The sequence below is a fragment of the Sceloporus occidentalis genome, unplaced genomic scaffold (genome assembly GCF_023333645.1).
Source record: "Sceloporus occidentalis isolate IW3139 unplaced genomic scaffold, rSceOcc1.0.p SCAF_2, whole genome shotgun sequence".
Lineage (NCBI taxonomy): Eukaryota > Metazoa > Chordata > Lepidosauria > Squamata > Phrynosomatidae > Sceloporus > Sceloporus occidentalis.
The window spans coordinates 20,033,984-20,059,624 of NW_028316982.1; the positions used below are offsets into that span (position 1 = coordinate 20,033,984).

Consider the following 25,641-nt stretch of genomic DNA (forward strand, 5'->3'; position numbering starts at 1 on the left):
GGCTGTATGGATGACATAAACAGAGGCAGGTCCGTGCTTCCAGGGCAGATTATGGTCTTTCCTTTCACCAGGATATGGTTCCTTTTAAAAATAAGTATCAAAATATAGTACTTATATTGACCCATGGGTAAGTCAACACAAGTTTTTGGGGTCAATTTTTTGACTAAAATTTCTAGACTTACACATGAGTATATACAGTATGTATTGTGTGGAATTTTAACTGTACACCGCTTCGATTGTCCTTGGACAGGGAAGTGGGATATAAATAAAGGTTTTATTTCATTTATGTTTATTTTATCTGCATTTCAAAACACCATAGCTCTGCTCTACTTCCTTCTAATTTTTTTTTCTATCCCAAATACACTCGTCCCTCCACATTCGCTGTGGTTAGGGGCACAGGACCCCTGTGAACATGGAAAACGGCAGATAATGAAAACACTGTGTTTTTACTTGAGAGAACACCTCTCTAGGAATCTCTAGGTCAGTGGTGACGAACCTATGGCACGAGTGCCAGAAGTAACACTCGGAGCCCTCTCTGTGGGCACACACGACATCACCTCAGCATAGAGTTCGCCAGAGTTTGTTACTGGAAAGTCAGACGGACATGGCACTCTGCAATAAATAAGTGGGTTTTGGGTTTCAGTTTGGGGACTCAGTCTCTGAAATGTTTGCCATCACTGCTCTAGGTGCTCCAGTGCTACCCTGTGGCCAACATCTGTCAGACATTAATCATAGAATTGCACTGGAGGAGCTACAAATGTCTAGTGGAGTGTTCTCTCTAGGAATTTCTAGGTCCTTCAGTAAGACTTTTGGTTAAAGTTGATCATAGAGTTGCGCTGGAGGACCTAGATATTCCCAGAGAGAACATATTAATAAAATCCATGAATAATCAAATCTGCAAAAGTCAAAGCCGCAAATGTGGAGGGATGCGTGTATACCAATAGGATGTAACCAATTACTCTTTTCTGATCCTTCTTCCATTTCTTTTTTCCTTGTCCATTTCCAGACATTTAGGACCTCATAGAAACTAATTATTTGAAGAATAACTTAGTAAAAATTGGTAACTTCTGTTTAACACCAATGTATCTAATGATTATAGCATTTCCTTGGTAGAGAGTAGGGTTGTACATTATTAACTGCATGTTGTAAAAGAATGTGATATCACTTTGATGAAGGTGCTATGTGTATTGAATCCTAAGGACTAGATTAATTTTGTGGGCCTGAAACAGTGTGCACACCATCTGATAGCATTGTCTATACTTAAGACTATATATGGTGACTACATACTTGGGCCATTTATTCATATCCCCATCTGCATCTTCCTTGTAAACTGTTATCTTGAACATGAAGACTTGTATTCAAAAGTCATTCATGGAAGTAGCAATAAAGACAGTGGGGCTATGATGTGGTTCTTTGAGAATGCAGGCTATAGTGGTACATGAATAATTGTCTGGTTAATGCAGTAACATTAAAATAACCTTTTTTTGCCAGTGTAACAATGTACTTAAAAACCCACAGGTTATTCAGCAGGCTTTGCACCGTCCCCCTAGCTCTGCAGCTCAGTATCTTCAGCAGATGTATGCAGCTCAACAGCAGCATTTAATGTTACAAACAGCTGCTTTGCAACAGCAGCATTTGAGCAGCGCTCAGTTCCAGAGTCTGGCCAGCGTACCACAGGTGAGACTGGGATAGATTAGGAAATATTGGAATTAATCTTAAATGCCATAGAACACAACAACAACAATGATAATAATAGTAGGGCTTTTGCCTTAATATAGTGGATTCCAGTTCTCTTTTCATAACCCCAAAGACTGAACATTAGTTTCATAAGGGATGTCTACTTAGCAGCGTGAAGATAAACTCAACTAGGCAAAGGGGCACTGCTCTCTTATAGATAATCGAATTGTCAGATTGTATTTCGCTGTAGTGTTGAAGGAATTATATATATATTTAAAGACCTGTCAGGCCAACAATTTATTTTTGTTGCTATAAAGCTAAATAGTGTCTCATTAGGGAACAGGAACCCGAGGCAATTTAGCTTTCACTCTAATCAAATAGATATCTCAGAATCATGAACTATGACACCCTGATCAGCTTCTAATCAGTTTTATAATTCATATCATCAGTTTCAGTCTTATGTCATATTCTTAACTGTGGGCATTCTCTAACATCAGTGTTTGCTTATTTGTTTAATGCTTTTCTGTACCAATGTATATAGTAAAATTTTCTGTGGGAGTTACAAAGTTTAAAAAGCAACAAAACAATGAAAGTGGCAGATAAAAACACAACTAAAGGCCAGTTTATTTTATTCATCTATATTACCCAAGGCAACTTGCCTTATGTTATTCAAATAACATAAATAAAACAGTAATATCAAACAAATCATAACAAAGATGACAGATAAAACACAATCTTCAGATGAAACATTATCTGGAAGCTTCACTATTCAGGAGTAAGTAACTGACTCACTAACCGTAGCTTTGCATTAGTATATGGATAATGCAGTTGGTTAACTTTTATAATTCTAAAATGACAGAGTGGGATTCTTTCTCTAAAAAAGGGCTGGGGATAGATGGGAGGGGAAAATATCAGAATACTTGTAAGTAATGGAGAAAAGTATCTATTATTTTTTACATCCAAGGGAACAGTCAGAAGCTGGAAGAGAATGGAAAGTCAGCAACTTGATCAGTGGCTTCTAATTGGTCTGTCTTGCATATCTATGCCAAGACTGTGAAACAGATGGTAGGACTATACAGCTTTTATAGAGGAAATGCTATGGTCTATGTTTGACACAAAATCTGTTCCGAAATCTGTTATCTCAGGAAAACCTGTTGCTCAGGTTAACTGTTCAAACATGTCATAAATAGGAATAGGGGGATTGGCCACAGGTTTGCAAGGTCCCAAGGCCATGGTCAAACCACCCTGGATCTCCTGTGGCCATTGGGCTGTCTAGTGAATGTCACTGAGGCTGATGTTCAGTTTATCATGTTCAGCATTATTAAGACACTGTTTATTGCAGTGTAAATGACACACGTGACAGATGTGCTTGCTATTTAGGCAAACTTATCAGGTGGAAGGCAATGTGCATCCCCCAATGGCAGTGTCACTCAGCAGTCAAGCGTGTCAGAAACCTCTGTAAGTGTCTTTTAAAAATGCTTTCTCTTGATCCTCCTTTATAATTTACTTGCATTTGTTCTTTGAAATTAAATACCCAAATATTTATGTTTTATCATATTCTTGTACAAAGAGTTGCAGGAGCAGAAATTTTAATTTTTAACATTTTATTACAATCAAATTCTTTAAACTCTAGAATTAAAATGAGTCATATTATCAATGGGTATCATATATTAAAATTAATAGCTATTTATATTTATGTTTAGATTTGAAAATATATCATAACATACATTAGCCACGGTTAAAGAAAATGTAAGATGGTAGACAGTGATCTTTTCAGTGAACAAGTAAGTGACCAAAGATACTGGCAGAAGTCTAACTTTTAAAGCTGAGATTATGAGGCAATAATATACAAGTTTTCAGTAGAATTTGAAACTATATAAGATTGTAACTTGTCTTTTCAATATTGTGGTCAATGAAAGTGCATAATGCAGACAATTATTTTGCTTCCTTAGATAAATCTCTCTGCTTCTCCTACACCTGCTCAGCTAATAAGCCGTTCACAGGCATCCAACACCAGTAGCAGTAGCCTTACCCAACAGACCATGCTACTAGGGAGTACGTCCCCTACTCTGACTGCCAGCCAGGCTCAAATGTATCTTCGAGCTCAAATGGTAAGTCTTACTAGGCATGCTAGATTTTTCAAAAACTGGTGAAATTTATTCTTTGCTTTTCTCTTTCCCCCCCTTTGATTAATGATTCCCTTCCTTGGTTCTTCTGAGTTTTTAAGAAAGAATGTTTTGTGGGGCATGTTTACACACACACGAACCCATAGCAGTCAGTCATTATACTTCATGATGTTTTTTGTACATGAAAGATTGACATTTGTGATGTCTTTTGTAACAGTGTTTTTTCCCCAGTTATTTTTAAAATACTGTAATGTACCTAAGACCATTCCCCCCCCCAAGTGTCCTGAGTGGTGTAGTGGTCAGAGTATTGGAATAGGACTCTGGGAGAACAGGGTTTAAATCTCCACCCAGCCATAGAAACCCATTGAGTGTCCTTGGACAAGTCACACTCACTCAGCTTAAGGGGAAGGCAGTGGCAAACTTTCTCTGAATAAATTTTACCAAGAAACCCATTTGAAGAGGTTGTCATAATTGGAACTTGAAAGCACATAAAAATGACAACAAATTTGTTTTAAAAGAAGAGTTCTAGGGGCTTTTTTGCTGTTTTGAATTCTGTAAGGCATTGCATAGGTTTAATTACCATATATATTCAATTATAAGTCGACCTCATGTATAAGTCAAGGGCAGGTTTTGGGTCCAAAATTATGGATTTTGACATGCCCCTTGGGTAAGTTGGGGGTAAAACTTAGGGGCATGTAATGAAAGATGTAAAGGACAAAACAAACAATGCCAATGAACTTACAAAAATCCAGCAGTTATAATTATTTGTGCTCATATTAAAGGCTGGATGGATGAGAGAGTAGAAAGAGGTCTTGCTTTTCCCCCGGGGATGGTGTGTGTATGTGATTTAAAGTAGCAATACTTATATTGACCCATTGATAAGTCAATTTTTTAACCTAAATTTCTAGACTTATACATGAATATATACAGTAGCTCCTTGCTTTAATTTGAAAAATCTATATCCACTGTTCTTGGATATTTCCTTACTACATTTACATTTCCACAGCATAGGACAAAAGATTATATTGGGGTTTAGAGACAGAGAAATAGGTGCATGAGAAGTTGGGAATAAAATACACGTGTTATGTCCAGTTGTGAATTTGGCATAGTGGAAATTGCTTGCACAAATTGAGACACCCTATTTTTGCTGATCCCTTAGTTCTCAATCAGTGGAGAAGGAGCCATCCAGGAAAGTGTTAATTCCGGACACCGCCCAGGCAAGGCAAGGGATCATATGTTAATTTGAGTGATTCAGTATCCTTATTCTTATCTCTTACTCTTCACTTCTTTTCCTTGCCTTGACCAAGGAAGGTTGTAAGCAAACCTCTCCATCTTTCTCTAACTATTTTTTTTCTCTTTTCTTTTTCTGGGTTCTGCATTCTTCCCTCCTTCCCCCACTTCTGTTTCTTTGTGTCTCTAGGCGCTTCCTCCCTGCTTTTTTCTCTCACTTCTTCTCAGTTTGTTTATTGTGGCTTTTTTTCCTAGGTAGGTGTAATGGGGAAGCCTAAAGTGAAATCAAATGGTCCTTCAGCCACCAAACTCTTCCATGCTAGACAATGTGGTTTAGAAAGAGAGGTTAGATAAGCACTTCTAGCCAACTCCTGTGGAAGCTACAAGGACATATGGTTGATGCCAACTCCCCCTCAAGTGACTACCTCTGCCATAGCCTTTCCTGCAGCAAGGGAGGCTGATATGGAAGAAAATCCTCCTCATGAGGAAGACAGCTCTGCTTCTGACCTAGACAGGATTGAGGCATCTGATCTCTCCTTAACTCAAGGGTCAGGTCCCAAAGGCCTCTCCAGTGCTGATGAGCAAATGACAGAGGCTGTTGTTTTAGAAGAGGGCATAACTATAATTTCTCAGTATACAATCCCTCGTCATTTACAGAAGGAAGTTCTGTTACAGAACTCTCCTCCAGAACTTCCCAAGGGGCGATGAGACCTAAGCAGCCTTTACAAATGGGGGCTATTCCCAAGTGACAGTTTTCCAAAAAGAAACCATGTGCTCACCCACTTGATGGCAGCCATTTTGAATCAGGTCTACAGGGTGGCCATTTGAAATTAACAGAACAGACATTACCTATGTCCTTTTCAATTGCTCTGCCTTTTATAAATCAGAGTGCATGGCTCAAACAACTTTCCTCCATGGTTGGTGAAGAACTGAAGAGTCTGAGGCAGTTGCCCCCCAATTCAGTTCCTCATCTAAAAGGACTAGGTTTCCTTCACTGGGCCCTTCTACCTCCACCACCATAGTGCCCACTCTTCTCCCCAGGAAACGGGAAGAACAAAAGCCATTAAATGCTAGACCTGCCAGGCCATTCCTCTGCTGAGGATTCTGCTTCCCACTCAAGGAAGAGGCCTCCTCTAAAATATATTAAGATGGCTTCTCTCCATTTCACTTCTCTCAAATATTTATCTGACTCAGACATAGGTGGCTAGTCAGATTCTGGAGAGAAGGAGGCTATTTTCACAAATAGACATTTTAACCAAAATGACTTTATCTCTCTCCTGTGTAAGGCTGTAGCAACATTTGGCATCCAAGAGTCTCAATCTGACTGTCCAGCTGCTGTAGCCACTGAGCGTCCAGCTGTAGGAAAGCTATGTTCCCAAAGGCAACAGCCTCCTTACATGTGGCTCCCTTTCCCTCTGATTTCAATGACTTACTAAAATTAGAATGGCTCTTTTCTACACAGGGCAAAAAAGGGAACAGTGTAGCTTAAAAAACTTCCACCAGAGACTATGAACTTACTAAAGCCCACTCTTATTGATGGCCCCATTTCTGCTCTTTTAATCCAGGGTCTCACCCCTAGGGAAGGTAACTCAACTCTTACAGACCCCAATGAAAAAACTGCTGACACCTCCCTTAAACATTCCAACAAAGCTTCCATATGATTAATTTGTGCCTCTTCCACTGTATCTCTTATAGCCAAAGCAGCTATGCTCTTGGTACAAGATATTTTGAATCTCAGGAACTGAATGTGAAATCCCTTCACAAGATATTGCTTAGGATTTATAAATCCTTAGCCTTTGTGGCTGATACCACCAGAGATACTCTTACCTTTTCCACAGTTATTATTATAGCTAGGTACTCTGTTTGACTAAGGATCTGGAATGCGTATTTCGAATCCAACTTAGCCATGGTCCCTTTCACTGGTTCCCTCCTGTTCGGTGAGGAGGTGCTCAACCACATCCCCACTGAAACTAAGGACAAGAAGAAGGCCCTGCCTTCTGTACCCAAGAAGGAATGTAAATTCCAGGGTAAACAGTCCCAGCCTTTATGTTCCACCTGGTCCTGTTCTCATTATCAGGATTTTAGGTAATTCAAACCCACCTGGTTTATATCTGTTTTACCTTTGTCCCCAAGGAATCTCAGGCAGAATTGCCCCAACAAGAAAGCAAGCAAACCATGAGACTATCCTCTCCATTAGATATTCCCGTTTTTTCAGAGACATAGGCCACCTCAACATCAGATTAGTGAATTAGACAGTTAATGAACGGATCAAAATAGAATTCATACAGCTATCCAGACACTGGTTCCTCAGGTCTCCAGTGTCCAGAAACAGCTTAAAGAACCTCCTAACACACTAGGCCATTGCTCCACCTTCTAAAAGTAGGAGCCATCAAGTAGGTTCCACCAAGCAAGAAGTATAACCTGCTTGATCTATTTGATCTTCTTCACAGTGTCCAAAAAAGGAGATGCAGTACACCCAATTCTGGACCTCAGATTTCTTGTATATCAGATACAGGTGTTTTCAGATGGAAAGCCTTCAGACAATTCAAGAGCATATCTTGCTAGGGATTGTAGATATTTTGGAAGAGCAGGTACCCTTGTTTCTCTTATCTCAGTTCCCATTATCAGTTCAGAGCCCTCCTTTGGTTAGTCTCAACTCCTCAGGCTTTTATTGAGGTGATGATCACCTCTGTGGCCCACCTAGGGCTACAGAACATCCATATATCCCTATATTTGGATGATATCATTTTGAAATGCCACACTCTGATAGGTGTTTGTCAGACTTTCAGTACCACCCTATCTTTCCTCTACACTCACGGGTTTGTGTTCAACATCCAAAAAAGCCACTTTGTTCCAACTCAAAAGCTAATACATTTAGGGGCACTTATGGACATCAAGAAAGGTTGCATCACTCAGTCCCAGGTCAGATAGAAAAGATCAGGGAGGCAGCCTTCCTTTTTGTGAAGACAGAAGTAGCAGACCTGATGTCTTCTTCTCAACTTTTAGTCCTCATGGTCTCCAGCATCCATCTCTCCACGTGGATAAGATTCCACCTGCACCTCTTCAGTGGCTCCTATGCCACTTTCAGTTTCACATAACAAAGAAACCTCTCAAAGGAAGTTCCATTTCAGGACCCTCCCAGAAAGTGCTCCCCGCAAACACCACCGTCCTGAATTGAGGGGCCCATTTCAAGGACTGCTCTGCTCAGGGGATCAGGAACAGATCAGAACTCCTCCACAGCATCAGTTGGCTAGAACCAAAGGCCATCAAACTAGTACTCTTCCACTTTCAAAAATTTCTCAAGCAAATTCATGTCCTTATCCAGTGTTAGGACGTTTTTACTTAGGGGAATTTTTAATTAGCTCAAATTGCTGAGAGGTACGTCCTATGAACTTCTCGAGACCTATTCCCAAATTTGACTACGGAAGGATCAATTAATCCCTTAAGAAGTAGCGCAGAGACAGGCTTCAATTAAGGTCTGATTTTTTTAAAAAGGAAAAACACACATACAGCAATAGACACACAAACACATACGCTCAAGACACAATGGAAATAAAGAAGGGAAAGATGGGAAAAGATTCGAGGCATCACTAGGGTGATACTTACTCCAGTAGTCTTCCCTGGAAATCCAATGCAGAGGAAGAGGGTAGAGTGGGGGAACTGAGGCACAGCCAAAGAAATGGGGGGGGGGGAGGGAGGGGCAGGCCGAGCCAGAGCTAAAATCAGAGTTCAGTGTGGCGTGAAGCCAAGCTGCAATCTGAAAGTAGCACACTGATGGGGCAAATCCAGGGGTTGTTATAGGCAAAATCTTGCCTCTGGCGATATGCTTAATGGCTTGTCCGGAGCCTAGACATAGGTGTTTGATGGCCTTGACTTTGTTACACCAAGATGTGAGATGGCATTACCATTTCAGTTGGGGTCTGACACAATCGGGGGAAGATAACCAGGCGGATGGGTGGGTCGTTGCTTTGATCACCGGCCCATCAAAGGTGAGACCATCGGTACTGTCTCAAGCTTGGAGCTAATGGTTCTCCTATTAGCAACTCTCAAACATTCCTGTGGGGAATTTCCAAAGTGTTGTTTTCCAGGGTCCTGTGAGGATGATGTCATGGGGCCCAGGCTGCCTATCTGGTCTCCTCGCTTACCAATAATGGCAGACCCACCTGAGAGGCCCGTTTGAGCTCATGTAGGAACTCCACACACCCTCCAGAATTTCCAATTTTGCTAACACCAAACAGACAACAAAACAATGAAATCACTGCTCACTGTACCAGGTCAATAGCTACTTCTGTAGCCTTCTCAACAAATGCCCCTATAGAGGAAATTTGTAGTGCTGCCATCAGAGTCACTCCTTCCACCTTTACGTGACATTACAGATTGGATAAATTTGCCTCAGCTTGTGCAATCTTCAGCTGCAGGGTGCTCCAGTCTGTTGATTCTCACTAATTATCTTCTCTTGCTACTGTCCCTCCCAGGGATTGGTTAGATTAGTGTAGTTTCCTTTTCTGGGTGGCTCTTTCTCTTCCAGCTATGAATGTCACATTGGAGGATTTACTGTGAAGGTCCATTCTAGACAAGGAGAAGGAACCATACAGCTCCACCCTGCAGTGGCAAAATTGTACTTCCTTTTCTTTTGAGGAACTTCTCCTCTTTCCCATTTTTTCTTGGTTTTGCAAAGAACTGAAGATGAGGAGCTAGGGATCAGGATATAGAATCGCTCAAATTAACATATCCCTTTCCTCACCTGGGTGGCAAATGGAATTAACCCTGTCCTGGATGGCAACTTCTTCTAGGCTAGAATGGACCTTCATGGAAAGTCCTCCCATGTGCCTTTCTGCAGGCTTTTGCAGTATTCACATTCTGTTCCGGATGGTTCCTCCCAAAACATTCAGGGGCAGCTTGTGGGCAGGGGACTTAAGTGAGTTGAGAATGCTTAGTGGAATTGAATGTCTTGGTTTGCATAAGGAGGAATTCTTTCTGCTCTGTGAAAGTTATAATTGAATGCAACCCTGCAAGTAGAGTTTTGAAAGTTCTCACTGACAAGGAGAGAAACCATATGTAAATTTCAACAACAGTCCATTTCCAGTTAAGGAAACTACACAATATATGCATGCTCTTGAGTCTTGTCATGCTACATGTTATATAATATTGTGGTATTGTTATTGTTGGAGCCTTTATAGAATTTTTTAAACACACTAAATGGAATAAACTCCTTTTTACATAGCATACTAAAACACCAAAGCCCTTTCTATGATATTATTTCTTCAAATCTAGTTGGCCATGGGTAAGAGACTTAAAATAGATATGAGGTTTGACTTGTATTCCATGGAAATAATAGAAGGTGATGTATATAATTCAAATAGCTTACTGTAAAAAGGCTTTAACTTTTGAAAGTGTTTGATTTTTTTCCTGTTCTTGAAGATCTGTTGATACTCATATGTACTAACTTAAAGTGTTCAAGAAGAAAATCCTTCTGATCCAATTTATGTAGGAGGGATTTGTTGAACTGTTTTTCAACCCAAAGACAACAACACATTTCTGCTTTATCCTTTGAGGAAGCAGATTCCAGTGTTGTGCAGAGCCAACTCAGTATTCTGTCTTTGTTGTACTGTGCACTGGCAAGGGGAGTCCTGTTCAAAATGGTGAGAAGATCACATGAGCTGGCATTGTGGGAAGAAAGGGCTGTCATCCTGTATCAGCAGCTCACTATGTCATTCTTGCATTCCCAACAGGAAACCTAAATACTGACATAGAGCTGTTGCATATAGAGCCACTCCCTGAGAGTGCTTAGAATACTTTGAGAAAGCAGTTCCACATAGATCCGTTCTCTCTTTGCTTCTGCTTCCATGTGATCCCCCACTACAGACACACAAACTCACACAAAATATTCAACCAAGGGTCAGACAGTATATATACCTCACTCACTTCCATGCCAGCATTCTCTGAAGATGCCAGCCACAGATTCTGGTGAAACATCAGGAATAAACTTCCAGAATATGGCCATATAGCCCAAAAACTCAAAAAACTATGGATGCCAGCTGTGAAAGCCTTCGACTTCACAAAATATTAAACTGCTTGGGAAACAGTAGTATCAGAGGGCCATACCCCATTGGGAGCAGCTGCCTTATGGTGCTCTGTCTCTTGATGACACAAGGTTCTTTCATGTTTCCTATTGAGAAAGAAAGGGAAATTTTTTAAAAAATGCCACTTCACATTTCTCTAGTTGTCTTGAGAGAGAGGCTACTAAAGGAATGAACTTTGCTCCCCTCCTTCAATTTCCAAAATATGAGGTGAACAGGGGCTATTGTAGGGTTTCAGTAGGCTTAATGAGAAGATCTAGCTACTTAGATTTGGCCTGCTGGCTGGAGCTTCCCCATTACTCATGTGGGCACAGTTCTAGAGTCATTTGTTTGCAGGGCAAAAGGTAGCAAAGATCATCATTAAGGCAACAGAATTTTGTGAGAATGGAGGAACCTGTTTTCAATCCTCCTGAATAGAATTCTGCATTCCTTCCAGCTAATTTCTTGGGATGAGTCGGGTTAAAGTTAGGAAGGAAAGAGGGAGAACTATTTTTATTTAAAAATACAAAAATTACCTTCAATTCTTGTAGCTTTAATATGCAATCTTCCAGAAGTAGAGATTTATTGTTTTTCCAATTTTGAGCGATGACTAATCTTGCCGCTGTAACTCAAGATTGCTAAACAACAGATGTGTAGATGAGTGGAAAGATGAATGGTTACCTGTAGTAAAATTTTGGGAAAGAACAACGGATATTGAGAAAGAGATGTGGATATAAATTATTGGTATTATGGAATTACACTTATCAATTTATCTATGTTAATTAAGAAATATAGATTTATGTATAATTCTCACGGAAAAATGAAAAAAAAATACAAAAATTAGCATTAAATATACAGTATATTTAAACTCTGTTATTAAGCTCCTTGAATGGTTTACAGATAATTTTATGTTATTTATAAGGATATGCAGCTTTTCTGATCAAATAGATATGATAATGAGAAATATTTTCAGTACTTTTTCTTGATTTTGGGGGACAAAGCCCTGAATTTTTGATTTCATGTATGACATGAATAGGGGAAATTCAACATAGAATAAATAAAGAGATAGTACAGGAATACCTGGTTAATCTAAATGAATATAAGTCTCCAGGGCTTGATGAACTACATTCAAGAGTATTAAAAGAACTGACAAATGTAATATCGGAGCCAATTGGCAATAATCTTTCAGAACTCCTTGAGAACAGGAGAAGTCCCAGCAGACTGGAGGAGGGCAAACGTTGTCCCCATCTTCAAAAAGGGGAAAAAAGAGGATCCCAACAATTATTGTCCAGTTAGTCTAATGCAGTGGTTCCCAACCTTCCTAATGCCACGACCCTTTAATACAGTTCCTCATGTTGTGGTGACCCAAATCCATGAAATTATTTTCATTGCTACTTATTAACTGTAATTAAATAGGTGTTTTCAGATGGTTTTAGGCGACCCCCATGAAAGGGTTATTCGACCCCCAGGTTGGGAACCACTGGTCTAACGTCAATACCAGGAGAGATTCTAGAGCAGATAATTAAACAGAGACTGTGTGAACATCTAGAAGGCAATTCCATAATCACAAAAAGTCAACATGGGTTTCAGAGAAACAAGTCATGCCAGACAAATCTAATCTCTCTTTTTAAATAAAATCACCAGCTTGGTAGATGAAGGAAATGCTGTGGATATAGCATATCTTGATTTTGGTAAGGCCTTTGACAAGATTCCCCATGAAATTCTTGCAAGCAAGCTTGTAAAATGTGGGCTAGACAAGGCAACTGTTACATGGATTTGTAATTGGTTGACCGTCCGAGCCCAGAGGGTGCTCAACAATGACTCCTTTTCATTCTGGAAAAAAGTGACCAGTGGGGTCCCACAGGGCTCTGTCCTGGGTCCATTGCTATTCGATATCTGTATCAATGATTTGGATGACAGAATTGGGAGTATACTTATCAAATTTGCAGATGACATCAAACTAGGAGGAGTAGCTAATACCCCAGAGGACAGGATCAAAATTCAAAATTACCTGAATAGATAGAAAGCTAGGCCAAAGCTAACAAAATGAATAATAATAATACAGTAATAATAAAATGTATTTATATTCCGCCTCTCTACAAAATGCAATCAAGGCGGCTTACAAAGATTAAAAATATACAGTCCGAACCCTCAATCCCCCCCTTAAAATACAATTAAACAATGTAAAATTAAAACATAAAACATACTTAAAAACAATGCAATAAACTGTGGTGAGGTCATAGTTCAGCAATTAGATTTTCCTTCTGATGGCCGGGGAACTATTCAGGAAAGGTCTGCCGGAAGAGATCCATCTTTATAGCTTTTTAAAAACTGTTTAGGGTGGTAATATGATGGATCTCGTTCAGCAGGCCATTCCACAATCTGGGCGCAATAGATAAAAAGGTCCTCTGGGAGGTCATGGACAACCTTATTTTACAAGGCTGTAACAAATTCTTTGAATTAATCCAGTAGAGAAATATATACATGCTGTGCATGTTTACAAACAATGATAGGGGTCTAACAGACAGGCAACATGGAGAAATGTAAGGTACTGCACTGGGCGGAAAAATGAAACACATAGATATAGGAAGGGGGTCACCTGGCTGAATGAGACTACATGTGAAAGGGATCTAGGAGTCCAAGTAGACCACAAGTTGAACATAAGTCAACAGTGCGATGTGGCAGCTAAAAAGGCCAATGCAATTTTAGGCTGCATCAATAGAAGTATAGTGTCTAGATCAAGGGAAGTAATAGTGCCACACTATTCTGCTTTGGTCAGGCCCAACCTGGAATATTGTGTCCAGTTCTGGGCAACACAATTCAAAAAGGACATTGAGAAACTGGAGTGTGTCCAAAGGAGGGAGACTAAAACAGTGAAGGGTCTGGAAACCATGCCCTACGAGGAACGACTTTGGGAGCTGGGAATGTTTGGCCTGGAGAAGAGAAGGTTAAGAGGTGATATGATAGCCCTGTTTAAATATTTGAAGGGATGTCATATTGAAGAGGGAGCAAGCTTGTTTTTTGCTGCTTCAGAGAACAGGACCTGGAACAATGGATGCAAACTACAGGAAAAGAGATTCCACCTCAACATTAGGAGGAACTTTTTGGCTGTAAGGGCTGTTCAACAGTGAAACACACTGTAGTGGAGTCTCCTTCCTTGGAGGTCTTTAAGCGGAGGCTGGATGGCCATATGTCGGGGATACTTTGATTGTGAGTTCCTGCATGGCAGGGGGTTGGACTGGATGGCCCTTGTGATCTCTTCCAACTATATGATTCTATGACATGTTGAGTAGATCCATCCTCCTTACCAGATCTGTCTCAGATAGCAGTGGAAAGGCATCACCAGTAGCCTGCATACATTTGATTGACCTCTCTGTGACAGATTATGCTTGTCAGAAGCCTTCTAGAATGCACTTCTACTCCTGATCATGCCTTTTATAATGTTGTCTTTGTGGAAAACATGAACAGTCTACCTGTTCTTTCTCTGTTCTGGCCTAACCCACTCATTTTGTCCATGATACTTCTTGGGGTCTTGTGGGAGGTAGTCATTACCTAGCAACACCCTTGCTGCTGATTATATATAATAATGAAAAATAGTGGTAAAACATGCTAGTTCCTGATAATTTGGTATTTTCATCTCATTTTAGGAGTATTAACAGATTGCTTGCTACCTGATTTTCTCAGTCTTCCAATGCAAATAGTGTTTCAATGGCAGAGGAGGTCATTTCATTGTTAGTAGAGCACATCCTCCCTTCCTATAGTCACAGTGCTGCTTGCCCCTATCCAGCTGCTGTTTACATTTTCTAACAAGTGCTCATGAATTATATCCACATAATGTTAGTAGTGTCTTCTTGAAGTCAGCCTGGTGTAGTGGTTTAAGTGTTGGACTATGACTCTGGAGACTAGGGTCCAAAACACACTGCAAAAATAATCCAGTTTGAGACTGCTTTACCTGCCAGGAATTCTGGGACTGTAGTCTTGTGAGACATTTAGTTTAGAGAGCTCTGGTGTCACAATAAACTACAATTCCCAGGATTCTCTAGCACTGAGCCAGGGCAGTTAAAGCAGTCTCAAACTGGATTATTTTTGCAGTATGTTTTGGGCCTAGGGTTCAAATCCCACTGAGTGATGTCCCACTTAGCAAGTCACAGTCTCTCAGCCTCAGAGGAAGGCAAAGGCATACCCCCTCTAAATAAGTCTTGCCAAGAAAAACCAATATTAGGTTCACCATGGGATCACCATAAGCTGGAAAGGACTTGAAGGCACACATATTTCCCTTAACCAAACTTTGAACTCAAGGTTTAAAGGTAATACTGGTTACCTTTAAGCAAGACAACAATACTGGTAATGCTATGTTTAATCTCGGTTGAAATAGAGAAGGAAATTGGACCTGAGATTAAAAGGGGGCGTCAGTGGAGAGGAGATTAAAAACTATATCAAATCAATAAAATATAAGTTATTTTAAAAGCATTTAAACAATTTCTAAAGTTAAAACCATTAAAATTAATTTAAAAATCAACTAAACCGCGCAGCACATTATTAAAAGCCCATTACAGTCAATTTCTAAAAGCCTTGTGGAATAAAAATGTTTTTATTTGCCAGCAGAAAGAGAACAAGGAGAGAGCCATCTTAGTCTTTCTATGTAGATTGTTACAAAGTCTGAGAGCAGCCACCGAGAACGCACTCTTCTTTGTTCCCCCCAAAAGACCCCGAGAATGTAGTGGGACAGAGAGAAGGGCCTCTCTTGAAGACCTTAGACTTCTGAGGGACTTTTTAAAGAAGACCAACTTATCTGCATGCAACACAAAGTAGAAATTTTAAAGTGGTGACCATGCAGCATAGTGTCTGATTCCACTATAGAAAACAGACTGGGACAAGTTAGTCATTTTTAGAAGTCACTCCAGTCCCTGGTACAAGCCAGTCTTGCTTTCATAGTCCACAGTTTGAAAAGTGCTTAGTTGCCATCATTGCTTTGGGTCAGGTAGAAGTACAGCAAATAAAACTTTCATCACTGAAGTGCTTAGTAGAGCCCACTCCTGAACGTCTGTCTGCCATGTATTGTCTGCCAATAAAGGCCCAGTTTAAGTCAACAGTTGGCAAACCTGCTCTGCAGACAATGCTCCTCCCTAGGTCGGTAAAATGTTAATCAGAATTATTTCATAGCAACCACATTTTCTCAAGACTGCTAAAACTGGAATTGCTGGTTTAAAATTTTGTCAAGCTGTAATAAAGTTAAGTAGTCGTCTCTCAAGTTTCAGGTTAGCTGGGGTAGTTCATTTTCTTTTAATTACTTTCAAATACAAATACAAGAAGAACGTGTAATTGAATTGTTTTGGGGGTTAAGGAGAGTCAGGTGGAAGAGTTAGGTCAGAAAGATAAAAATCTGTATGAAAAGATAAAAAAGCTGAGTTATGTAGAGAAATATTGAGAAGTTGCTCTGAGATTACAGCAGAAATGTACAGCTCTTTGAAGAGGCTGAATCAAAGAGAAACATGTAAGCAATTGTTATCTGTGTGCATGCAGCCATAGTACAGTTTGTCTTTCAGATTTCTTTTTCCTGCCTTCACAGCTGATTTTTACACCTGCTACCACTGTGGCGGCTGTCCAGTCTGACATTCCTGTTGTGTCATCATCATCTTCGTTTCCCTGTCAGTCTGCAGCTACTCAGGTGAGCTCACTTGGAGAGAATGTATTTGTCTCTGTGTTGTGTGTGTTCATTTCACAAAATCATTGTGGAGAATCAATATGAAGTTCTACACTTTGTGTTTGCAGTGCATTGTTTTTCATCAGAATATTTTAAGTACTTTCATTTGTACTTTTGTCTGTCCAAAAAAAAGTCATTCACAAAAAGCTAGAGTTCTCATTTTAAAACCTCAGAATTTTCCAGTAACCATAGAATCTTACTGAAGTGCTTTGTGGTAGTCTAAAAGTGGTCCCATTAGTTCTTTCTGGAATACAAGAAGTATTCTCATGGATAGCACCTTAGAAAGAGGTATATTCGGGGCTGTACAGACAGCCCATTTGAGCCCACTTGCGGGCATGGTGTTTCCATGCACCATGCCCCCCAAGCAGGATCAAAGCAATTACACACCAGCCGGCTTCTGTCCCGTTTGGGGGCGTGGTGTATAGACACCACTTTCCACAGAGCCGGCTTTTTCAAAGGCTCTATGGGGGAAGGGACGGCTTTTTCCAGCCCCCAAAAGAAGCGGATCTTATCCACTCCTTTTAGGGGCAGATTCGGGTTGGATTAGAGCCAGACATCTTTTTTCCCTGGCCCCAATCCAGCCTAAAAGGGGCAGCTCTTAAGACGTGCACCCTTGGAAGCTTTCCCCTGTCTGGGCTTTCTCTACGGAGGAAGCCCACTCAGGGAGAGGCTGCGGGGCAATCGCTCCTCCTCCCCAGGCTCTCCCCAATTGGGCTGCCTCTTGCGGAGGCAGCCCAGCTGGGGAGAGGCTTGGTCGAAGGACCTATTGCCCCATGCATAAGTCTACCCAGGATTCTGGAGGCTATTTGGGGGCAAAAATTTGTCGACTTATAGGCGAGTATATACAGTATATGAAATATACATGAATTTTGTGTTTAAACATGGGTACCATCTCCAAGATGTACTGTATATGAAAGTATTCAAAAATCTGAAAAAATCCCAAACACTTCTGGTCCCAAACATTTTGGATAAGAGTTACTCAACCTGTATTAAGAAAAACAGTTCTTGGCTTGTTAGCCTCTGCATATCTTTTTTAAAACATCTTATGAAAATTTCTGTTTCATGTTCTTGCATATTTATTTGTTGTTAAAAGATACATACATGTTTTAATTGTAAAAGGAGGATTATATTAAGCCTAAGAGCTCAACTTGGAAAGAAATGTGACATTCACTGTAAAAAAAATAAATCAATAACAGTGTAACATTCAGCATTCCATGAATATGCTTCCCTGCTATTTCTTATTGAAGTAGCATTTCTTTATTATGGTACCCATGGTGTGAATTACAGTGATGGCATGTGGTATCTTTTTCCTTGTGAAGAAATACTGTAATGCAGAAACAAATGAATGCAATCAGTAACACTGCATTTAAAAAAAACCCTACTTTCTTTCATTTTCCTTGGAGCACATCTGAGTAAGATTAGAAAGGCAGTGAAATAGACATGTGTGATCTGATTGCATACAGAGTTAATATAGAGTAATACAGATGTTCAGAGCACTGGCGAGGATTCAACTTTGTATTTTTGCTGGTTATCACTGCTTCTTGGTGATCACCCCTTCCTCCTGCAAACTTGCACCCTAAAAATCTGGGAAACCCTCTGGAACAATCTCCTGACAACACAGAAGACTGCAGCTGGAGGGGAAGAAAGTGTCAGTTCTACTGTAATACACTGGATATATCAGGACACTTTTTGATCTTGCCCAGTCTCAGAAGGTAGGCTTACAAAAAGGGACTGAGAGATAAGATGTCTGTATTTAGGTGTTATGTGCAGGAATTCCACCTCATCATAAAGACAGATGTGAGTTTACAGTTACAGGCTTGCAAGTAGTACTGACACCTTCTGATGGTTCTTGTGTATTACATTTCTGGTCCAAAACACACCGCAGAAATAATCCAGTTTGAGACCGCTTTAACTGCCCTGGCTCAATGCTAGGGAATTCTGGCAACTGTTGTGAAACATTTAGCCGCCTCTGTCAGAGTTCTGGTGCCACAATAAACTACAATTCCCAGGAATTCCTAGTACTGAGCCAGAGCAGTTAAAATGGTCTCAAACTGGATTATTTCTGCAGTGTATTTTGGACATCTCTCTTGCCCAACAAAGGAATAACAAATGTGGATAGATAAGCAGTCCAATTAAAAGTTCTTTTTTCTTTATGTTATGCTAAAATGTAGTTCCAGGCATGAAAACAACATTGGTAGAATCAGTTACAGTAATTAAACAACCCTATTAAATTCAAGGGGCCTTTGTGGACTGATTTTTCAAAAATCCAGTATTTATAAAAATAATGATAGCGCAAATGCAGGGGAAGCTTTGTAGTCTCAAAACACATAAACCAGTGTAGTCCATCCTATGGATCAAACTGTTTATCCTTTCATTTGCTTTACTAGTCAGTACCATTGTGAAATTATGAATAGGGCCTTTGGAGAAGATTTTATAGGATTTTCTTTGTAGGGAATAGAAAATAAATTACAAAGATAGTAATTTAGACTGTATTGCTCAACTATGAATGTTTTGCTGCAGGTGGTGGTGGGAGGGAAGGAAGGAAGGAAGAAATAAAGGGAAAAGGGAACTTCCATCAGTTTTGTAGATAGATAGAAATGGTCATGTCTGATTTCTCATAGCCAGAGGCAGATGTTAAATATCAAACTACAAGGATGTTCTGTAAGCAATACTCATAACAATCTAATTTTAAAAAAAACCTCTACCTTTGTTTCATTCTTCCATCTCATCCATAAATTTACACACAAATTAATAAACCAATCAATAACAATTGAGATTTGTATTTTTTTATTGGTGCTTTTGCCCAGCTAGTGTGTAACAGCTTGTGGAATTTGATGAACTGTTGTCTATGGAATATGAGCTGTATTGTTATTCCATCAGTAATTAAGATGGCACTTCGCTGGGTGGAAGTAATGAGAGGGAGGTTTTGGCACTTGTCTACAGATTAGCAAGCAACCAGTCAAGAAGTCCGCAACGAGGCATATTTCCCACTGCGGCATCAACCTGTTGTTTCTCAAAATACCTCATTACCTCCTGCAAAATATCTCCCACACTTGCACCCTTCTTGGCTGCTTTGTCAGCCAGCTGAGGAAGCTTCTTCAGCTCCTCATCATTCTCATTCATGAAAGTGAGATTGGGCACTTGGAAGTGGGAGGCAGCCATCCATTGGAGGACAGCCTGGAGTTCTTTGTTCTGCGAGCTGGTATTGGCAGTCTGGTTGTTCACGATCACCTCAGAACCAGCAGGCACAAGTGGCTTTCCAATATTAGAAGATCGTGGAGGTTTCTGGCATGTCATTGAATCCGGCGTTGATACACCTTTGTTTCTGGCAGTAAAGTATGTAGCTTGATCGTCAGAGTAATCTTCAACAACAAAATCAGGGCTTTTTGTCATGTACATACACAGCTTCATCACAGATTCCATCAGCTGATCAATGAATTTCTTGTTTATTTGTTCCATGTTTTCAGAATCCACATCTGAACACTGTTTGGATGAGGACTTCCTGCTAGACCGGTCATCATATGAGCTCTGTTTGAAATTCCTGCTTACCTCACATTCATCCACATTGAAACCAGCTTCTTGTAGGACTTTCTGGATGATTGATAGGAGAGCACTTTGTATTTCTCCTCTCTGATAATCTTGTTGTTGTGGATCACCTTTAGAACCATGAGATTTAGAGCCATGTTTGCCACCCTTTTCAAAATAGCCAAATGAAGATGTATTTGACTCAGAAACTGGCTCTTTGTATTGAGTTAACAAATGTTGCTGTATCAACATTAAAGCTGTCAAAATGAGGTCTTTGGCAAGAAACTCCGTTGTGGAGTTACTCTTTTCTGGCTTCTTGTCATGACATCTGTCTGAACCTTTGCCACCTCCTGTTTTTGACCTTAGCATGCTAATTCCATCTTTAATTATTGTCTCACCTACTTTTTGGGCTGCTGAGTGTCCTGCATCTTGCTTTACCTTTTCTCTTGTATGTAATCCACCTTTCAAAGATGCAAAATGCATACTCGGAGAGTTAGGATCTAATGAACATCCTGTTTTCAGTAAAGAATATACAAGACTGTGCCCTTTCTCCTTAGTTTCCGTCATCAAAGCATTATACATTCGTAGTACCATTGCTTCTAAAATCTCAGTTGACTTCTGGGTTCCTGCATGGAAGAGATTTTTTTTAACTGTGGTAACAAAGTCTGAGTCCGTCATAAGGACCCCAGTGACGTTATGTAGATTTTTCATTGTAGAGTCAATTAAGTCTGATATGACATCCTTTGTGTGTTTCAGAAATACTCTTTTTAAAACCACACAAGCTGGGAGTGGTTGCCTCTTGTGAATCTTGGTGGCATTCACAAATGAGAATGTCATATCCTTAGCATTTTTATTTGCATAAACCATTAGCCCTTTGTTAAAAGAACTACCATCATTGCGACCTGGCTGCCTCTTTGGGTGTATCAAATGGGCATGTGACATTGGCTTTCCATCATCATCCTGAATAGATTCACTTTGGTTGGAAGATACTTCACCATAAAAGAGAGAGGTTTTCTTCGGGGTTCCTTTTCCCTCTTCTTTCTTGCCCATGTTATCTTGAGATGATTTACAGCTGGGTTCCTGGGCACTTTCCATTGCCTCATTCACCATTTTGGAAGCAACCTGACTTACAGAACCAGGGGGAAGAGGTTTCCCATCTTTGGTAGCATAGATTGCCTGGCGGATACATTTACTGGCAGCATCTTCCAGATTTTCAGAGATCTCTTTACTTGCCATTTGCATAACCAAAGTACACAGCTTTTGAACAGTGCTTGCAACTTCATCTGCAGCTGCTTTCTGACCTTCAGAAGATTTGAAAGCTGTATTATTGTTATTCTGAGACATCTTGTCAGCTGCTGATGGTTTTTGTTTAGGAGGGGTAGGTGAAGGGGTAAGTGCATGTTGGAATCCACATGCATATTTTTGCAGATCATCAAACAGCCAGGTCACAACGTTGAGTTCTTCAGTTGAACCTTGCTTGAACAAGCAAACTGCTCCTTCAGTCTTAGACTGTTCTGGTGTATCGCTGTCCTTTATTACAATGACCTCTTTGTCCTGCATTTTCCCCAAATCAAGTCCAGTGGCAGATTCATTGCTTTTAGACTGGTCAGCAGCATCTTTTTCCGTATCATCTGTGTTCTTTATGTTCAGGCTGGAGACATCAACAAAACAAATCACTTTGCGGTCCTGATCCTTCCCTCCCTCAGGATTGTAGAGATCTACTTTACACACGCCTGCTTGGCTGTGCAACCAGTCAACTTCCTGAGACATCTTTTGAAGTTTGGAAGTGGAATTGTACCTAAGACTGAATAGGGTGTTCTTTATCAGCTGAGCTGCTTTGATGGCCCTGCCAGACTGAAGATGTTGCCTCCTCTCTCAACTTTCCATGCTCTTCTGGTGCCAGATGTCATTTTCACTTGTGTGCACACATGGTTTCTATGGCAGCAGTGACATCACAAAGAAGCAGCACTGCCACCTACCAGTAGTATGGCTTCAGTTATTTAACAAGGGATAGATGCACAGCCTTTTACCCTGTCCACTCTGTCTAATCTGTGAAAAAAATGTTATGTATAGAAGAAAAGGAATGGTGCACTCTCTAGACAAATGATGGAGAATTAATAGTGTCTATTTTCTATGTTGGTTTTATTTAAAGATTTTTATATGACTCTTCAATAAAATTTCTAGGGTATTTCAATTATATAATTACAAGGCCTTTCTTTATAATTTTATAATTATACAAATGCAAAACCACAACTTAAAAACACATTTGGTAGGCACCTGTTCTCAAGGAATTACTATGCTATTCTTTTGAGTGTAAGGACCATTTCTGGCCATGATACTTATGAGTAGATTTGCCCACAAGGAAGGACTGCATTTTCCACCAGCCTTTATTTGCAGTTTGCTGGCACATAATCATGAATTACTTCAACAGTTGACCCTTCATATCCATGGATTCTGCATCTATGGAGTCAGTTATCCACAGCTTAAAAATATATTTTTAAAAATTCCAAAAAAGCAAACCTGGATTTTGTCATTTTATATAAGGGACACCACGTTAATATACTGTAATGTATAATTCTATACATTATATGCTATATAATAGGACCTGAGCATCCACAGATTTTGGTATCCATGGCAAGGTCCTGGAACCAAACCCCAGCGGACACCAAGGGCTCACTATAGTACAGTGTGAACCGCATACACACAAAGAACGGTGAAACGGAGATGACAAGTTCGCCATGCCTAGTCAAAGCAAGAAAACAATTTTAGTTGCCTTGGTTAGTACTCATTGATGGACTTATTTTCTATGATTTCCTTAAAGGAGCTGAATAGTAAATATTAAAGAAATAATGTTAACATTTAGAATATAATCCTTTGTGCACATATTTGGGAGATAATGCCATTGAACTGAGTGAGTTTTAGGAGCTGAGATATGTAGAATCACACTCTGTAATTTTACCTTTAACTTGTTATTTTTTTCTTAAATAATGTCATGGGACTCATAAAAGGCTATGTGCTTTCTCCAGAAGAATTAGTTCCATTAGCTTGACTTTAGTTTGTATCACTCTATAGAGCCAGTACAGAAGATAGTATTCTGTACCAGACATAGAATAGATTGGGGTGCTAACTATATTTGAATAAGCAGTATTTGAGAAGGGTTGGATCTGTCTGCATTTTGTTTACCTCAAAATCTATTTGTAACTTGATCTTTGAATTTCATCACCATTCAACTTGATGAATCTGAGGAATATGGAAACTACACAAGAATAAATACTTCTTTTCTAAATTAACATTTGGGAAAGATGCTGTATACCTGATAGTCACTGTATTTCACAATAGGGAAATAACTAGATGTTTTATGGCACTGGAATGCTTTCTGTTACTTGTGCATAAATGCATTACTTTGGAAGGTATAACATGATATTTTGAATTTGGAGAAATATTTTTGTTCATTATTTGAGTCTGTCTACACAAATTTCTATCTTAAACTTTAGTAGCCCAGTTTCTTCCCTCGTCATTTATCATGAAAATGTAAAGTATAATGTTGCTACAGAAATTGGTGTTGTGATACTCTTGCTCCCTATAATAATAATTTAGGAGACAAAGGACCTGAACAGACAGGCCAAAATAAAACTGCTTCGGGCCACTCTGGAGGTATATTGTTTAAATGACACATGCATCTTAAGACGCCCAAAGCTGTGCCAAAGCTGCACTCCAGTCCTTAGGACTGGAGCGTGGCTTTGGTGCAGCTTCTGGCCTCTTAGGACGCATGTTTTGTTTCAACAGCACACTTCCAAAGTGGCCCGAAGCAGCTTTATTTTGGCCTGTATGTTCGGGCCCAAAGAAACACCTTTATCTCATTTTTTTACTAGCAAGAACCTGCTGCAGACTAGGGAATGGGAGAGGAGAGTGGTTAAAGAAAAATCTGAAGCTTTGATGAGCATAGGGGCATCTAACTACAAGTCTTCCACAGTCAAGTTTGATGCAGTCGTATTGCCTAATATGTTGCCATTAGCAGATTGTGACCTTACTTTTGCTAAAATCTTTTGTGATGGGGAAGGGGAAGAGGCAGAAGCATACATTGTCTTGAAAACAAAATGTCACAGAGTAAATGCTGCTGTTTGGGATGCCAACCAGCCAAGTAGGCATGCCATCTCACTAAGTGGTCAATTCCATCCTTTACCCCCTAGGTAGTTAGCATAACATTCTGTGACTACTGAGCATATTCAGTCCACATTAGACTGTAGATACCTCACTCTTTTTTGTAAATGGTGCTGTTTTAGCTACCTAAGGAATTCTGGTTGGAGAATGAGTTCACCATTAATATTCAGGATACTCAGGTGTACAATGAGTTAAGAATATAAGAAGAACCGTGCTGGATCATATTAAAAGCTTGTGAAGTCTAAGATTTTGTTCCCATAGTGTTCAAACCATGTAGATTGTACGCCAGCACACACCCTGGTAATACCAAGCAGAATTAGCAGCCAGAGCAAGACCCAGTAGAGGCTTCACAAGAGGATTTATAATGAATTTTAAAAAATGTGGCAGTCGCACATTAGAATCAAGAGCTGAGAACCCTAAGTGGGAAAGGTCAAGCAGGATGAGGAACACAATAGTGAGAAGGACATTTAGGCTGCTACTTTGACATGATATGTTATAAAGGCTAAAAGTGTAACTGTGGAGCTGGAAAACTTTGGTTACATTCTCAGACAGTAGAAAAGGAGCCATCCATGAATGGGTCAGCTCAGTGGTTTTCAAGTGGTGGAGCAGGATACCCTGAGGGGCATGAGAGTTGCTTGGGGGTGGGTGGGGGGCAAGACTTGGGGGCCCTGATCCCTCCTCTTCCCAGACTTTCTTATGTATAAAATTTACCCATGTGTTGACTTAAATTTACTTAAATAAAACTGTTATAATTTGAATGATGTTATTTCCTTATAAAATGTTAAAATATAAATATATATGAATGTGCAGTTGAAAATACACACACTAAATAAACAAAATATTTTTATTCATATATTACATCACGTGGAGGGGGTGCGACATCTGCATGTAGAGGTAATGTAAAGTGGGATCCCAAGGGTAAAAAGTGTGAGTCCACTGGGTTAATGCCTGTCACTGCCCAGGCAAGACAAGGGATAATGTGCTTTTTCTAGAAATTATTTCCTATTGGATACCTGTCTCCTCCTCTTTCTCTTTGCCTGACCTAGGAAAAGTCATATTCTTCACTCTTAGTTTTTTTTCTTGGCTATTATATTTTACTCCTCAGTTTTTACTCTTGGATATTTTCCCCTTTTCTCTTTCCACCTCTTTTTTAAAAATC

General features: G+C 39.9%; 1 protein-coding gene and 1 pseudogene across 2 annotated transcripts in view; one reads left to right on the plus strand and one right to left on the minus strand.

Annotated features, from left to right (window-relative positions):
• Positions 1-25,641, plus strand: part of LOC149318019 (polyhomeotic-like protein 3) — an 89,731-nt gene that overhangs the window by 7,305 nt on the left and 56,785 nt on the right. For both annotated transcript variants that reach the window (XM_089508865.1, XM_089508864.1), the window contains exons 3-6: positions 1,519-1,677; positions 3,058-3,135; positions 3,630-3,788; positions 16,662-16,760. In XM_089508865.1, the coding sequence (XP_089364991.1) occupies positions 1,519-1,677; positions 3,058-3,135; positions 3,630-3,788; positions 16,662-16,760 (495 nt within the window). The remainder of the gene's footprint in view (positions 1-1,518; positions 1,678-3,057; positions 3,136-3,629; positions 3,789-16,661; positions 16,761-25,641) is intronic.
• LOC149318020 (A-kinase anchor protein 4 pseudogene) lies at positions 19,588-22,182 on the minus strand (annotated as a pseudogene).